This window comes from Salvelinus sp. IW2-2015, linkage group LG7 (genome assembly GCF_002910315.2).
Source record: "Salvelinus sp. IW2-2015 linkage group LG7, ASM291031v2, whole genome shotgun sequence".
Lineage (NCBI taxonomy): Eukaryota > Metazoa > Chordata > Actinopteri > Salmoniformes > Salmonidae > Salvelinus > Salvelinus sp. IW2-2015.
Genome location: NC_036847.1, coordinates 22,404,535 through 22,422,429, shown reverse-complemented (window position 1 = coordinate 22,422,429; position 17,895 = coordinate 22,404,535). Strand labels below are relative to the sequence as shown.

The following is a 17,895-nucleotide window of genomic DNA, read 5'->3' as shown; positions in this document are numbered from 1 at the left end:
AAAACACACATCAAAAGCACCCTGGAGTGGTTCAAGAAGAAACACTGGACTGTTCTGGGGTGGCCAGTGAAGAGACTAGATCTGAATCACATCCATAACCAATGGCAAGATCTGAAAACAGCAGTTGGTGGAGGGCACCCCTCTAACATTGAAGAATTAGAACAGTTTGCTGCTGAAGAGTGGGACAYATTGCCAGTAGAAAGGTGCAGCAAGCTCATTGATGGCTACAAGAAGCATTTGTTGGCAGTTATCTTGGCCAAAGGCGGTGCAACCAAGTACTAGTCCCGGGGTGCCAATAATTGTGTCCATGCCATTTGTCTTTATTTTTTGAATTAAAATAAAAAAACATTTTACAAAAATAAAATTGGTTCTGAAATGTTGAAAATCCAATAACAAGGTGTGGAGAGTTATTTTCAATTTCAACTTAGAAGAAATAGGGAATTATTTAAGAAAAGTGCAAGGGTACCAGTATTTTTTGACGCAACTGTAAGATCATACAAATGTATGTTAATGAAGGAAAGATTGACATCCGAAACATTTTGTATGTACACTGATTTTTTATGTCAATACAGTTATTAATCCAGTCCCTGAACCACTGATCCACACTGTTTTACACAGTAAAAGACTAAGGGCTGGATTCAACCGTATCGCCAAAGTATCATGGAAGATCCACATTATAGCTCATTGAAATGTAGGGTTTGATTCAACCTGTATTGCTAAAGCGTTACAGATTGCGCAATCAAAATGTTAAGATAATTTACTATTGAGCTGACATATGCAGCGTTTACCGTGAATGCAGTCTCTGCTAACGCGGGAACATTGCCTTTAAATTTCAATCACGCTGTAATGCTGACCTTCAGCAATACGGATTGAATAGAGRCCCGAAAGGCAATGTTCTTGTGTTCGCGGAGACTGCATTCACGGTGAAGGCTGCATATGTCGGGTCAATCGGAAATTAACTTTACATTTTGACGTAGATCTTTTGTAATACGGATTGAATCCAGTACTAAAACGGTTTTTTTTCATGGTTCCTCCATATACTATATATTCTGTATATGGTGTTCAGCTATATCAATATTGCAAAGTTGGTAGTTAGACACCATAGTGGTTTTAAAAACCCATATATGAAAGATCCAAGTCATCAGTAGAGGATGTACTATGGACTTGGGGCTGTACAAAGTCATGGAATTTTACACAAACAAATGTTTTCTTAGACATTCTTCATTGAGACTTCATTGTGCATTTTCCAGCTGTAGGCTCATATCCAAATACCATAAAAGTTCCTCCAAACCTCAAAGAACAGAACTTGTTCTGCCTGACCATGAGAACTGACTATTGTTACAAGGGGAAGCAGACTATTGTTACAAGTGGAAGACATTAAACACATCATGTTGAACAAACACAGCCTGGTGTTGTAAATTCCTCAGAGATTGAAGAGACTGGTTTCTCTTGATTCCAATTCTTTGGGGAGCGGCACCTGTAGGAGTAATACATTATACAAAGAAACAGCTGTGAGAGAGCTTTGATTGGCAGTGGAGGATACACAGATATATCACATTATTTGAATTTCACACTATAAATCTGGTGTACATATTTGCTAGCGTGTGTCTAATATGGGTTAAAGCTAACAAGCTTGATTGGACTAAGTTTCTCCAGTTCAAGAGTGTTCCACAATACATAAACTCAGCAAAAAAAGAAACATCCTCTCATTGTCAACTGCGTTTATTTTCAGCAAACTTAACATGTGTAAATATTTGTATGAACATAACAGGATTCAACAGCTGAGACATAAACTGAACAAGTTCCACAGACATGTGACGAACAGAAATTGAATAATGTGTCCCTGAACAAAGGGGGGGTCAAAATCAAAAGTGACAGTCAGTATCTGGTCTGGCCACCAGCTGCATTAAGTACTGCAGTGCATCTCCTCCTCATGGACTGCACCAGATTTGCCAGTTCTTACTGTGAGATGTTACCCCACTCTTCCACCAAGGCACCTGCAAGATCCCAGACATTTCTGGAGGGAATGGCCCTAGCCCTCACCCTTCGATCCAACAGGTCCCAGACGTGCTCAATGGAATTGAGTTCCGGGCTCTTCGCTGGCCATGGCAGAACTCTGACATTCCTCTCTTGCAGGAAATCACGCACAGAACGAGCAGTATGGCTGGTGGCATTGTCATGCTGGAGGGTCATGTCAGGATGAGCCTGCAGGAAGGGTACCACATGATGGAGGAGGATGTCTTCCCTGTAACGCACAGTGTTTAGATTGCCTGCAATGACAACAAGCTCAGTCCGATGATGCTGTGACACACCGCTCCAGACCATGACGGACCCTCCATCTCAAAATCGACCCCGCTCCAGAGTACAGGCCTCGGTGTAAAGCTCATTCCTTCGACGATAAACGCGAATCCGACCATCCCCCCTGGTGAGACAAAACCGTGACTCGTCAGGGAAGAGCACTTTTTGRCAGTCCTGTCTGGTCCAGCAACGGTGGGTTTGTGCCCGTAGGCAACGTTGTTGCCGGTGATGTCTGGTGAGGACCTGCCTTACAACAGGCCTACAAGCCCTCAGTCCAGCCTCTCTCAGCCTACTGCGGACAGTCTGAGCACTGATGGAGGGATTGTGCGTTCCTGGTGTAACTCGGGCAGTTGTTGTTGCCATCCTGTACCTGTCCCGCAGGTGTGATGTTCGGATGTACCGATCCTGTGCAGGTGTTGTTACACGTGGTCTGCCACTGAGAGGATGATCAGCTGTCCGTCCTGTTTCCGTGTAGCGCTGTCTTAGGCGTCTCACAGTACGGACATTGCAATTTATTGCCCTGGGGCACATCTGCAGTCCTCATGCCTCCTTGCAGCATGCCCAAGGCACGTTCACGCAGATGAGCAGGGACCCTGGGCATCTTTCTTTTGGTGTTTTTCAGAGTCAGTAGAAAGGCCTCTTTAGTCCTAAGTTTTCATAACTGTGACCTTAATTGCCTACCGTCTGTAAGCTGTTAGTGTCTTAACGACCGTTCCACAGGTGCATGTTCATTAATTGTTTATGGTTCATTGAGCAAGCATGGGAAACAGTGTTTAAACCCTTTACAATGAAGATCTGTTAAGTAATTTAGATTTTTACGAATTATCTTTGAAAGACAGGGTCCTGAAACAGGGAAGTTTATTTTTTTGCTGAGTTTATATTGCAAAAAAATGTTTTAAGCAATAATCAGACAACTTCTGACATCTGACTAAACACTGTGAAGGCTGGTCAGATCAAGTTTGCGAACAATATGTCTGTTAGTGACCCTGTGCTAATCTGAGAATCATCAGTTGTACTCACGGCTTTGAGATAGGCCACATTGCTCTTTTTGATCTCGTTAAGCAGTTCATCGCGGGGCGTCACATCCACCTTGGGTGGCTGCCGCCTCCGAGGAACAGGCTTTAATGTCTTCATCACATCTTTCAGAGTGGCCTTCAGTTCTACCATCTCATCAACGCCTGTACCCCTCTGTTTTCCTGTTGTGTTATTGAGCTGGACGTTCAGCGTCTCTGCTCTCCTGTCGTCCCTTGGGTCCAGATCCAGAAAAGGGTCACGCTTTTTGGGGGTCCTCTTCAGCTGGATGTCTCTTAGAGGGTTACCAGACGAGTCCATGCTGGGGGGGCTGTTGTGGAATGGGGTTGCGCTGTGGAGTGTGGTAAAGCTGCTTGTGTTGATACTGTGGAGAAGTGTTGGACTGCTTGACTCGGGAGAAGGTCTCTGGTTTGGGTTCCATGGGACCCTGTGGATCCTTGGGGAGCTGCGGCATGAGGGCCGCTATTTCGGGAGGAACGTAGCCAAGCATCGCCAGCAGCCCTGGGGGCAGGTTCAGAGCCCGTTCATACATCTCAAACACCTCCTTCTGCTCCTGCTTCTGCTGCTTGCTCTGCTCCTCGTTCCTCTGTTGTCTCTGGCAGTCCAGGTTCCTGGTCAGTAGGTTAGTCACCACCATCCTAGGCCCTGCCTGCTCAAAGTGGTAGCCCATCTTCAGGAGGGTATTGTTGGCCTTGAGCGACACCTCCATCTCCGCGTGGTGGCCCAGCACGTGTCTCTGGTTGTGGAAGCGGAGCTTAGTGAGGCAGCGGATAATGGCAATGATGCCCTTCCCTGTTATGAAGTTAGACTCTATGTTCAGTGTGGTGATGCTACGGTTCTCTCTCAGCATGTTGGCCAGGGTGAAGGCAATGTTTTCGTCTGCACCGGTGTTGGCTATGCTGAAGGTTTTGACGTGTTTGTTCTTCTTCAAGGCATTGACGTATTCTACAAGCATTTCTTTGGGAATGTTTTCTATGTTGTTCAGGTTTACATTTGTGATAGTGAGGTTGTTGTGGCATATCTTATCCAGGGTGGTGTCCAGGTTTGTCTCATTCCCTGAGGGTCTTGATGTCTTCTTGGCCCCACCAAGGCCACCGCCAAGGGCCAGCGATGGAATACTTAGCTTGTTTATTACTCGCACCTCTTTCTCTGGGACAAAACAGGCCCTCTTCTCCTCTGGAGTCATCTCTGTTCCTTCAGGAGTCTCTGTGGTGTTCATTTCTACTTTCTCAGATATTTGTGATGTGCTCTTTTTTTGCTCTCTGCTCTCAGTCTCTTTCTCCTCTTTCTTGTTGGTGAACTCTGGAGGGGGCTGCAAGGGACTGGTAGTGTATACAGTGTTTGTGCTATTGTCATCAAATGACTCATTTAAATGTTTATTCACTGGATGTTCATGTTTTTCTATGACCCTTTCATAGTTTATGTTCTTTCTATCCTCATCCTCTTCCTCCACTATCATTTCCTCTCCTTCAACACCATCTGTAGCTTCCACCTCAATGTCTTCTTCTTGCACCTCATACACAATTTCCATGTGTTCAGTGTTTTCTTTCTTTTCAGCATCCTCTTCCATGGTTTTCTGATGAAGACAAGTAGTACAATAATTTAATKAACTTAGCCTTGTAGAACATACAGTCAGTCAGTTAATTATGTTTGTTTATAATGTTATAATAATTAAAGTGGTATAGAGTATGATATATTAAGATGTTTCACCAGATAGGTGCAGTGAAATGTATTGTTTTACAGGGTCAGCCATAGTAGTACGGCGCCCCTGGAGAAAATTAGGGTTAAGTGCCTTGCTCAAGGGCACATCAACAGATTCTTCACCTTGTCTACTCAGGTATTCAAACCAGCAATCTTTTGATTTCTGGCCCAATGCTCTAACCACTAGGCTACCAGCCACCCTATTTGAAGGCTATATCTACGGTATGTTGACCATTGGTTATGTAGTCCCTTACCTTATTGGGCAGTAGAGTGACCGGGACCCTTTCCTCCTCCAGCATGCGTTTTGACTCCTTCTCCCAGTATAGATAATCCACCAGGCCCCTGTGATCAAACGAGCGTGTGGGRACCTTCTCTGTCTGGCTCTTCTGCCTCTGATCCACAGGTACCCTCTCATCTGGGGCTATAACGTCCATCTCTTTCTGGAGCTCTTTCAGCTCCTCAGGAGACAAGTTTGCCAGGATGTAATTTTCATCGATGTCTTCATCATCAGAGTCTGCGGATGGCTTTTCTTTCTGCTGGTCCTTCTGTCTCTGACCAAGCGGTACTCTCTCGTCTGGAGCTAAAACATCCATCTCTTTCTGGAGTTCTTGAAGATCCTCAGGAGACAAGCTAGCCAGGATATCATCTTCATCAATGTCTTCCTAATTTATGTTCTCCATGTTCCGGTCCCTTTGGTTGGACATATCCATCTAGAAGTCGTTTGACAAAATAAACTGCTTGTCAATCAACCTAAAGTGTAAAAAGTATATCCACAATGGCTGAACAGTTCTAGAGCCGAGTGGACAGTGCTACTGGCTCTGTCTCTAGCTGGTAAATGGCCCGCTCACGCCTCAGACAAAGTCTAAAATTAACACATAGGATCACATGGAAAATATTTATGGTGCAAGAGGGTCAGGGGAGACATACTAACATATTCCTTTTTCAGCAGCTTGAGTCAGCTAAACAGGCTTCATGATCTTTCAGCATGGCAGTTGATTGGGAAACAGGAAGAGGGGGAGATAGACAGTAACAGGTGAATTGTTTTTTTACAGGCCTGGGAAGGAATCCTAGGGTCCACTGCGTAGAGGGCTCCGCCCAATCCCCCAGAGTTCCCTGAAAAATGTAATAATATCTCCCTAAAGCACAACAATGAACAGCTGATATAAATGAGAATATCTGATATGTAGAGGGTTGTTGTTATACTCAATGGGAATGTCCTGTTATCAGTATGACCCCCTGTAGCATGTAATTGAGAAAGTCTTGTTTATCACACACAGGGCTAAAGAAGTCACACTACAAATAAAGTCTCACACTGGTTTTTATTAATGTCCCAAATCCAAATGGGAGATATTCACTCAGAGTAGGAGAAGACAAACAATACATGGACAATGTAGAAATATGTAGAGAAACAAATAAAGGAATATTATTTGAGGGTTATCCAGTTCAAAGACATATCTTTTTACATAATACAAAAACCTACTTATCAAAAGTTTATGTTCTCCACATGCAAGCAATTTACACCACAACAACACATTCACAAATAATAATAATCTATAAACATGTACATTCAGATTCATACTTGGGAGAGGAGAGAGTGTCAGTCCATGGATTGATAACCTMGGACTAAAGAAGGTTTAGTTTATTATTTTGTTATCACATTTTGTGAATAATAACTCCAAAATGTATACCTAAATGTTTTACAAAGATATTAAAGTTGATTTACAATATGTATAATGACATAATACAATAGGTTCAATATATTTGGATCAAAGATATCCCAGGGTTTGAAATTCACAATGATGAAGCTGCTTTTCCAGATCAGCAAAACTTTGCATTTGTGCCATCACCACATCCATGTCTTCCTGAATAATATCGATCTCCATCCAATCCAAGGCACATGGGAGAGTCATTCTCAAGCTTCATAGTATGTATACAGATTGGTTAGTTGGCATCCTTCCAGAGGTCTGTGCTTCCAGTGTCAGGGTCATTGTGACAGATTTCATTCCAGTCCTCTTAACTTCAGTGGATGCTCATGTAATTTCCATCCATGTATATTCTCCTGTAATGAAGATATGAAAACATACACATTTGAGTCAAGGTCAATATAAAAGACTCCCATACTTTAGGATAGCATATTACATATTATTGTTGGTAATATTGATTACCAACAACGACGAGACGGCCTACAGGGAGGAGGTGAGGGCCCTCGGAGTGTGGTGTCAGGAAAATAACCTCATACTCAACGTCAACAAAACAAWGGAGATGATTGTGGACTTCAGGAAACAGCAGAGGAAGCACCCCCCTATCCACATCGACGGAAGCAGCACCAGATGTGGAGAAGTGGGAAAGATTTTACAAGTTTCTGCCCTACACAATCCGGAACAAACCTGAATTGGTTCCTACCCACACAGAACGTGTGAAGAAGCGCTGTCTAGCAGCGCCTCTTCAACCTCAGGAGGCTGAAGAAATTCGGCTTGTCAACCAATAGCAGCTTCCTACAAAACTTCTACCAGTATGCACAATCCAGCGCTAGACATCCTCGGGCTGTATCAGGCCGTGGCGTACGCAAAAACGGGACCCCTCCGCTCCGCCACAACCGTAAAGGCTCTCCAGGTATGATAGGTCTGCACAACGATCACCGGGGTCAAACTAGCTCCCTCCAGGAACCTCTTACCACCCGATGTCACAGGAAGCCATAAGATCATCAAGGACAACAACCCACCGAGCCACTGCCTGTCCCGCTATACCATCAGAGCAACAGGTCAGTACAGGTGCATCAAAGCAGGGACCGAAGAGACTGAAAAACAGCTTCTATCTCAAGGCCATCAGACTGTTAAACAGCCACCACTAACATTTTAGTGGCCGCTGCCAACATACTGACTCAACTCCAGCCACTTTAATAATGGGAATTGAATTATGAATATAAAATGTATCATAGCCATCTTAAACAGTTAATATATATGTTACTACCCTACTACTACATCTCATATGATATGTCAAGTGGGAGGAGACAAGTATGATGTGATACACTGCCGATTTTCAGTTTTGCTATTACAAAGCATGTAGAGTGGGTCTGTAATTTTTATCATAGGTACACTCAACTGGTAGAGACGGAATTAATAACAAAATCCAGAAAATCACATTTGTGTATGTAGAATATTAATTCGCATTTTATTGCATGACATAAGTATTGATCACCTACCAACCCAGTAAGAATTCCGGCTCTCACAGACCCGTTCGTTTTTCTTTAAGAAGCCTCCTGTTCTCCACTCATTACCTGTATTAACTGCACCTGTTTGAACTCGTTACCTGTATAAAAGCACCTGTCCACCACTCAATCAAACAAGACTCCACCCTCCACATGGCAAGACCAGAGAGCTGTTAAGGACATCAGGGATAAAATTGTAGAACCTGCACAAGGCTGGATGGGCTACAGGACAATAGGTAAGCAGCTTGGGAGAAGGAACAACTGTTGGCGCAATTATTAGAAAATGGAAGAAGTTCAAGATGACGTCAATCCACCTCGGTCTGGGGCTCCATGCAAGATCTCACCTCGTGGGGCATCAAATGATCATGAGGAAGGTGAGGATCAGCCCAGAACTACACGGCAGACCTGGTTAATGACCTGAAGAGAGCTGGGACCACGTTCTCTAAAGAACCATTAGTAACACACTACGCCGTCATGGATTTAAATCCTCGCGCACGCAAAGGTCCCCTGCTAAGCCAGCGCATGTCCAGGCCCGTCTGAAGTTTGCACATGACCATCTGGATGATCCAGGAGAGGAATTGGAGAAGGTCATGTGGTCTGATGAGACAAAAATAGCTTTTTGGTCTAAACTCCACCGCCGTTTTGGAGGAAGAAGAAGGATTAGTCAAACCCAAGAAACACCATCCTAACCGTGAAGCTTGGAGTGGAAACTCATTCTTTGGGATGCTTTTCTGCAAAGGGGACAGGATGACTGCACCGTATTGAGGGAGGATGGATGGGCCATGTCGTCGAGATCTTGGCCAAACACCTCCTTCCCTCAGTAAGAGCATTGAAGATAGTCGTGCTGGGTTCCAGCATGCACGACCCGAAAACACACGCAGGGCAACTAAGAGTGGCTCCGTAAGAAGGATTCAAGGTCCTGGAGTGGCCTAGCCAGTCTCCACCTGAACCCAATAGAAAATCTTTGGAGGAGCTGAAAGTCCGTATTGCCCAGCGACAGCCCGAAACCTGAAGGATCTGGAGAAGGTCTGTATGGAGGAGTGGGCCAAAATCCCTGCTGCAGTGTGTGCAAACCTGGTCAAGAACTACAGAAACGTATGATCTCTGTAATTGCAAACAAGGTTCTGTACAATATTAAGTTCTGCTTTTCTGATGTATCAAATATTATGTCATGCAATAAAATGCGAATTAATTACTTAAAAATCATACAATGTGATTTCTGGATTTGTTTTAATTGTCTCTACAGTTGAAGTGTACCTATGATAAAAATTACAGACCTCTACATGCTTTGTAAGTAGGAAAACCTGCAAAATCGTCAGTGTATCAAATACTTGTTCTCCCCACTGTATATACTGTACTGTATATCATCCACTGCATCTTGCCATCTTTATGTAATACATGTATCACTAGCCACTTTAAACTATGCCACTTTATGTTTACATACCCTACATTACTCATCTCATATGTATAGACTGTACACTATACCATCTACTGCATCCTGCCTATGCRGTTCTGTACCATCACTCATTCATATATCTTTATGTACATATTCTTTATCCCTTTACACTTGTGTGTATAAGGTAGCTGTTGTGGAATTGTTAGGTTAGATTATTCGTTGGTTATTACTGCATTGTCGGAACTAGAAGCACAAGCATTTCGCTACACTCGCATTAACATCTGCTAACCATGTGTATGTGACAAATAAATTTGATTTGATTTACTGCATGAAACCCCCTGCATGCTGCAACAGCTGAGATTATAATCTACTGTACAGGCATGAAAATGGAACAGAACAAACCAAAGATAAACACCATGAAAAAATATGTTTTTAGAAAGAAGGATGTTTAACAAAAGCAAACGACCTACTGTCTTGTCAAGCATGCCATGCAATAATATAAGGAATGTAAAATGTGAAATTAGAACTTTCCACTTAATATGGATCACAATTTACACTAATGAGAGGCAAGCGAAAGTAGGTGAATTCTACTACTGGTGCTATGAGGTACAGTATGTGGAGGATGTGGTGTGTAAACTGTGTATGTGAAGGTAGACAATGTGAAAGTGGGGTTTCTAGCTACAGGATGTAATGTAACATTTGCTTCACATTTTACTGGGCACAGACGTCAGTTCAACGTCTAGTTTTGATTTAAATGTTTGAGTTGTCAACTAATGTGAATTCAACGTGAAATCAACAAAACATTTCACCATGTCACTGGATTTAGGTTAAAAYTTGGGTGAAAAAAATGCTAAATTCCCTTACATTTTGAAAATCCAATCAGTTTTCCATGATGATTCAACATCATCACATTTCATTATTTTGTTGAAATGGAAACAACATTGTTGCGTCAAAAAACAGAACACTCAAAACATGAGCACAATGGCAGCTCTTCCTTTAAAGAACTCCAGGCCTCAAGAGGGCAGATAACCCAAAAACACGGGTGGAACTAAAAAATTGAGCCAGGATTTCTGGAGGGACTACTTTTACATGCGCACCTGGCAGATAAGCATGGSTATAAAATGTTTGGGCTTAGCTTTGCTTGGGTCCTCAACATACAAACAGCTCAMTGTTCAACCCTAAAGACGCAACTGGTATGTAATGTTTGGAATTATTTATTATGTTGCATCCAGTGCTTAGCACAATTTACATGTTTAACTCTGGTAGGAGTGGTGACTTCTTTTTTTGTGGATATTTTCTGACTGCAGAAGTAATTGCTTGAAGTGCTAGATTAAATTGTTTAAACGTTTACTTTATTCAAAGCCATGCTTTGTTGCTGTGTCATGCATTGTTTATTGTGTAAAATAATGCAAGTTTATTCTCTGTTTAAGGTTATCTTCCTATTCCTCTGTCATTCAACTACTCTATTCAACAAATCAACTGTTAAAACATATTCAACAAATGGCATCAAAACCATAATAAAACACTAAAAAGGAATTGAGTTGTCCCTTTGCATCCTTCACATGTTGAGCAAGCCGTTTTCAAGTTTGGGCAGAGCTGAAATAATTATAACACCTAGACAACTTGACAAACATTGATTCAATCTGTTTTCCCAGTGGGATGCAGCCATACTGAATTTGTGAGCCTGCTAATAGACCAAGATAATTTGGCAAAATCTTTGATCGAGCGGGTAAGGCATGGTCATCCATGAGCTAGAAGTATCTGGGTTGGGCCTTGGCAGAATGTGTTACCACTGCTCTGGCTGTAAATTTAATGGATGGTCTACATATTGATTTCACCTTGATTTTCATGCCACTAAATGAGCTACACTATATTGATCAATATGACAAATGATGAGACGCAGATGGAAACTGAAAACAGTGGCACTGATGGAAATGGATTACCACTACCACAGCCTATTTGCATCTCACCCTTCTGTGTTTGAATGGCTGCCTAATAGTCTTCCTCAGTGCTATTGGCCACAGCACCAAACATCTCTACTGACTCTACCGGCATCGTATCAGACCTCTTCAACACATTGCATTCTGGGGGAAATCTATGTACTTGAGGATGGACAGATCGTGAAAGATAGGAAGAAAGTGAAAAGATCACCAGTTCACAAAACACACCAACACTCATTAGAGACTGCTTCGTTACTGGGGTTTAGTTTCACACCAACAGGCCAAACACACTGATGTCACTTACTATCAAAGACTGTTCATAGACTTTAAAATGTTATCCTTATCTGACAGCCAAAATGACCTGTCCAATCATGAGGAACAGGATGAAGGTGGAGGAGAGGATGCAGGAGTATTACGAGCAGGTGGAAGGATAGCGGCAAGTGGTGACAACGAACGCTAGGATGGTCCTGAGGCTCAATGTCGTTACGGGCAAACACAGAGTCAACAGAGATGACATCCACAAGAATAACTGCCATTGTGCATAGGGAGAAGGAAAATGTTTTTACCTGGTAAGTAACACATTCTCATTTACAGCTTCAATCTTGGGCATAGTTACAGGGAAGATGAATGAATCAATTGGAAACTGGGGATGATTAGGTGGCCATGATGGTATGAGCACCAGATTAGGAATTTAGCCAAGACACCCCTACTCTTATGATAGGTGCCATGAGATCTTTAGTAACCACAGTCAGACCACCTGTTTAACATCCCACCCCTACACAGGGCAATGTCTCCAATCACTGCCCTTTGGAATTGAGATGTTTTATTTTGACCAGGGGAAAGAGTGCCTCCTACTGGCCCTCTAACACCACTTCCAGCAGCATCTGGTCTCCCATCCAGGGACCCCCCATCCAGGGACCAACCCTGCTTAGCTTTAGAGACAAGCCAGCAGTGGCTGCAGGGTGGTATGCTGCTGGCTAAATAACCCTCATAAGACTGGTCTTGATTGAAACATTTTATTTCCCTTAGTTTAGGTCACACAATTAGTGCTACTATTTCCTCTAAAATCATATGGGATATATAGATGACTACATGTAGGTGTGGAGCTGTGGTAGGTACTCACCTGATATGGGTGGGGCTCCGGTTGTAGGTGCCATGGGTGATGGTGCTGTGGTGACTCTGCCATGTTATKATTGTCTGTTAGACCCACAGTTAGCTGGCTGCGCCAGTTTCCTGTGCTGGTGGATGAGGAAACTAGAAAGAGAACACTTTTTAGTTGCACTAAAGCCAGAAACATAAAGGGGAGTCTCAGTGAATGACATCCTAACAATCAATACAGAATAATATTTTCATACAGTATGTTAGGAATGTATGAATTGTATTAATCAGAAAAAAACATGTCCCTCTGTGTTACTGAGGGTGAACAGACAGAGTATGGTTTCTGAGGTGACCTGTTGCAGTATGATGAGAAGCAGGATCAACCCCTACCTGAGGAGTAGGAGGTGGTTCGGCTGGAGTGGCTGAAGGGGGCTGGCATGGTCTGGTATCCAAGGCTGAGCTGAGAGCCGTTATTGTAGTCATACCCAGCCAGACCTCTACCTGCCTCTATGTGGCCCCCGCTGCGGTGGTACCATCCTCTCAGGTGCTCAGCCACCATGGCCTTCTGCATGTTCTTCTGTAAGGGCTCATTGCGGGGTCCATGTCTGGTCCGGGGCAATCTCATGGTAGCGTAGGGGTTCTGAGCAAGGCTGTCCGCCCGATCACTACTGTAGGTCCTGTATCGCTCGTGTCCGTAATTGTGGACTTGGTAGGAGGGGTTGACATTGTAGTGGCCCTCCATCTCGTTCTCATAGACGTAAGCACCGTTGGAGTATGGCTCCATGTCTGGACAGGGGTAGCCTGCCACGTAGTAAGCAGTTGGCGCGTAGTGTGCCTGGGGCTCGTAAGTATCACTAAAGCCGATATGGTTCTGGACCAAATTGGGCATACTGCCTGTATTACCGTAGACCTCCACCCTCCTGTGCAGCTGATGGTTGCGGGTCCGAGAGTCCAGGGTGCAGTAGTGGGGATTGCCTGCGTAGTCCAAGCTGGGCTGGCTGGTGTAGGAGGAGCAGTCCCCCAGGGCTTCTGTGCTGTTCCTGCTGGCAGGGGACTGGGTAAACACTGGCTTCTCTGAGTCAGTATCCTTTAATAGCCGTTGCTGTGACTCCAGACTCCCACTGCGGTGCCTGAAGGACTGAGAGTTCCCATCTGACCTGCAAAAGTCACACACAAAAAATAAGCAAATYCTATGGTTAAGAAATCCAGATGTACAGCATACTAAATTACCATTGTTTTCTGTTAAACGGTGGGATGCAGGTAAGGTAGGAGAGTATAGGTTAAATGTTCAGGGTCGGGGTGAGAGGGTAAGGGTTTGGCTAGGCATGGTCTGAGGGGTGGTGGAGGGTCTCACCTGAGCTGGCTGCTGCTGTAGGCGTTGCGGGTCATAACGGGGGTGGAGGGCATGCTGCGTGCGTCCCGTGGAGGTCTGGGTAAGGTTTTGTAGGGGCTGCTGTGTGCGGATGACACTTCTCTGGGGTGGTAGTGGTGTGAAGCATCCTGGCCGTCAAACGCTAACCTGTTGAGACTCTTGTTGTTGTGGTGATCTAGGGAGTGCGCAGGGCTGAGCTGAGGGGAGCACTGGACAGACCGTGACCGGGGCCTCTGAGCACCATCAGCGTCATCTGGACCAAAATACAAAACTCATGATCAGATGGGATTGGTAAAGCAGCTGTGCAACAAAGGTCAGGTAGCTACTGTATGACTGAACTCTGTGTCCCACTCACCGTCATCCAGAATCTGACTATCTGACAGGGAGCTGGTCTCTAAATGGATAAATTCATCTGGGGAAGAAGGAAAGTATATTATAGGCTACAGATTACAGTACAAATGTCTAAAGTCATATTGTGGAATGTAAGTGCATGTGTTTGTCGATCTTTATCTCCAGTACCTGCGATAATCACAGAGGCTCTTTGGGTAGGCTTCTTGCCTTTCTTGATTCTGTACTGGTTCATCTCGTCTTCAACCTGCTGCAGTTTCCTCATGGCGTCCTGACAGTTCCTCCTCCTCTTCCTCTTCACCGTCTTACAGAGCTCTGCCTCTGAGGCCAGCTTCTTAGCTGCTTCTACGATCTTCTGCTGCAGAGCAAACCTGCTCTCCAGGTTCCTCAGATAAGGGTCCTAAAGATCAGAGTACAGACATTATTATAGACATTATTACAGCAGAGAATGGCAGATCCATTTCAATATCCACTGAGCACTTTACATGCAATATCCAATTGTAAATTACAGTATAATGTAGTCATATCAACAACATAATATTTTGCAGTATGTGCCTGTATTGGGAAATGCATCTGGCAACTCATCAACACGTTATCCATACGAAACAGGACAGGACATGATCCTAACTTCATCACATTCCATTCATAACACAATTTTTTTTTTCAGTGTACAGTACACGTGTTTCTCTGCTTACAGTAATATCCTAAAACCCCAAGTTCAAATCCCTGAGGAATTCCTGGAATTCATGTTATGTCATATTCTGCAAAATATTAGTCTTGTTACAAACTTAACAAGGCCAACTTGTACAACGGATGTCACACTGCTTGCTTAGCAGGTACCGCTTCCTGATTGGGCTCACACAAAGGCTGGAACACAGGACCTCTGCCTTGCTAGCACACATGACCGCCCTCCTGAAGCGTATTACCAGTTCGGCACCACCGAAAAGTTAATAATTCGGCAGCGCAAGTGGCGGCACTTCAGGCTGAAGAGTAAATTCCACACATCCCCATGTGCTACACATGAATGTGAGATTTGGTTCTAAGTTCCTAGATTAGTTAGCAAAATACATGTCATATACTGAACAGTGCAGTTTCAATACAGACCTCGTTGTATGGGAAGAGGTCATCCAGTTTGAAGGTCGTTCCAACGCGTCGTCTGACATCAGGAGGTCTCTCGCCTGCAAACAAGGGATACTCTTTTGGCAGTTTGCCCGTGAGCTCCTGGAAACACAACAAAACATCCAGGTCAGTTAGCTTTACAGAAAACAACGTGAGAAAACACAAAACAGACACTCTCTGTGGCACACAGGCTCGTACAGTTACACAGTGTTTCACTCCAATAGTCTCAATTGCCCAAACTAAAGCAATTTGTACAGTAGCTTGACTGGTGTTTCACTGACTGACCCTGACTGAAATTAATTGCTGAAGTGTATCAGCCTGGCACCTCCAAAAATCAATGTAAGTAATTGTCTAAGAGAAAAATGGGTCTCTCACCGCCTCCAGCAAGCAGATTTTCTTCAGCTCCTTTGTTTTCTGGGTCAAGACGTCTTGGATCTCTTGTTCCTTCTTCTTTAGCTCAGAGATCTTCTCCTTTCTCTGCTCTTCGTCCACCGTTGAATCGGCAGACCCTGTAGTGGTGACATTGTTTACACTATAAATGTACCTTAGGCCTATGTGTAAGATTTGGCTGTACTTTTTCTAACACAAAGTGCATACAAATAAGGGTATATTTTTCCTAGCCCTTTATACAGGTATTTCAAAAGAGAAACACTTAGCTAAATAGAGACTTTGAGCTACCAGAATGCTGACCTACCTGTTGACGCCAGGCTACCAGTGCTAGCCATAACGAGATTGTGCTCTAGGTTATCTCCTAGTCTGGTTATCTTGGTTCCTCCTCCATGCTCTGTTAGATCGACGGCAATATCACCCAAACTTTTTGCTGCAGTTATTTTACCCTGTTGGATTAGGGATTTATGGGGTGAATACATACTACAAACCTACACTGTCTACATGTAAATATCAGCATTTAATCCTACATGAATACATTTATTAATTTAGGGACGCATGAAGGTACAGAACACAGGTACACTGATTAAGTCAGGACTAAAAAGAGATAATATGACATATGTACCTTGCTTTGCTTCCTGTCCAAGTAAAACTGGTGCTGACTGATGGCCATGACCCAGATGGTTTTGATCAGTGAATGGCTGGCGTACCATGTGTGGATGACCAAGCCGGTCTGGCCGAATGTACGCTTGGTCACTGCCCGCCTGTTTAGAGGTAATACATTAGGCTCAGGAAGAAGAGCTTCTTTAGTTGTCTAGGAAATGCAGTTGTGATAAATATTTATAGTTTGACTTGCCCTCACCTGTGAGGGTCATTCACCTCAACAGCAAATTTCTTCTCCTGAAAATACAAGTTCTCCAGTTGCTTCCACTGATACAGCTATGGAGGTAAACACAGAGAGACACAGAGAAACAACTGATTTAATGATTGGTGAAACATTTACTTGAACTTTAACTCTCAAATCCTGCATATGACACCTTTATATGTACCCATATAAAGTATATGGTTAAATAATAAGCATCTGTAATGATGAATCACAAAAGATATATTACAATGACCTTATACTGACCTGGCTATGTCATAACACATGCCCACATAGTCAATCCCATGATGTAATAACTAGCAAACCGCAACCTTTAATCAAGTAAGTTAAATCACAACTATAACTTGAACTGCCATGAAACAGGCAAGGGCTGTCAGGTCTATGATAGCATTATATCATTATGCAGGTGCTAGTCCAGAGTAAATAGCATTTTGCTACAAAGGGGCATACCACAAAGACAAATAACAATATGTAACAGCTTCCATGGCTCATCACATTGCTCAGTAACCCCTCCAGGTGCTGACTGTTTACAGTAAGATATGAAGAATCCACAGAGGTGCATGACTCATCAACATGTCTAGGTTCGCCACACGAGGCAGGCAGATACAGCCTTGTTACAGACCCAAACTAATGGTTGGATTTTATAATCCACACCTCTCTCTCCTATTATAGCTAGTTCTGTAGCCAATCTGTAACATTTACCAACACTATTGTACCTATTGCATAATATCAGGGACAGAAAAAACCCAAATTGTGCAACCATCAAATCACATCATAAAAAAGCATGATATCATCATATATGAAGTTATTTTTCATTTAACAAAATGTTATTGTCAACATCCAATATGTAAAACTGTTGCTTTATCTCTTACCAGTAGAGGTCCAGTAAGTGAACAATCCTGTTTCTAAAGTAATGCTGTCTCTAATCCTTTTTGTCAAGCTCAAACAACACAAACAACTCCTCCTCTCTGCTTCCAACATGTCTCCTCAGGTACTCTCAGCACTCTGAAGGGTAACGCCCAGTACCCTGCCTTCCTGTCTTTGACATCACATACACACCCTCCTCCCTCCCCTCAACACTAAATGTCTGCCCAACCAGATCTCCTTCTCTCT

General features: G+C 43.5%; 1 protein-coding gene, 1 long non-coding RNA gene and 1 pseudogene across 2 annotated transcripts in view; 1 reads left to right on the top strand and 2 right to left on the bottom strand.

The window, feature by feature from the left end:
- Window positions 1–309: 309 nt before the first annotated feature.
- Window positions 310–6,017, bottom strand: LOC111966607 (leiomodin-3-like; annotated as a pseudogene).
- Window positions 6,018–6,331: 314 nt separating this feature from the next.
- Window positions 6,332–17,895, bottom strand: part of LOC111966605 (FERM domain-containing protein 4B-like) — a 30,432-nt gene continuing 18,868 nt past the window's right edge. The window contains exons 12-22 of the mRNA XM_023991403.2: window positions 16,762–16,838; window positions 16,525–16,663; window positions 16,207–16,348; window positions 15,888–16,021; window positions 15,498–15,614; window positions 14,565–14,793; window positions 14,401–14,457; window positions 14,028–14,298; window positions 13,064–13,830; window positions 12,699–12,829; window positions 6,332–7,090 (exon numbers count right to left, since the gene is read on the bottom strand). Of these exons, the coding sequence (XP_023847171.1) occupies window positions 7,031–7,090; window positions 12,699–12,829; window positions 13,064–13,830; window positions 14,028–14,298; window positions 14,401–14,457; window positions 14,565–14,793; window positions 15,498–15,614; window positions 15,888–16,021; window positions 16,207–16,348; window positions 16,525–16,663; window positions 16,762–16,838 (2,124 nt within the window). The 3' untranslated portion in view covers window positions 6,332–7,030. The remainder of the gene's footprint in view (window positions 7,091–12,698; window positions 12,830–13,063; window positions 13,831–14,027; window positions 14,299–14,400; window positions 14,458–14,564; window positions 14,794–15,497; window positions 15,615–15,887; window positions 16,022–16,206; window positions 16,349–16,524; window positions 16,664–16,761; window positions 16,839–17,895) is intronic.
- The window catches only part of LOC111966606 (uncharacterized), a 34,746-nt gene continuing 27,058 nt past the window's right edge, over window positions 10,208–17,895 (top strand). The window contains exons 1-2 of the long non-coding RNA XR_002877664.2: window positions 10,208–10,828; window positions 11,927–12,144. This is a non-coding gene — a long non-coding RNA (uncharacterized lncRNA). The remainder of the gene's footprint in view (window positions 10,829–11,926; window positions 12,145–17,895) is intronic.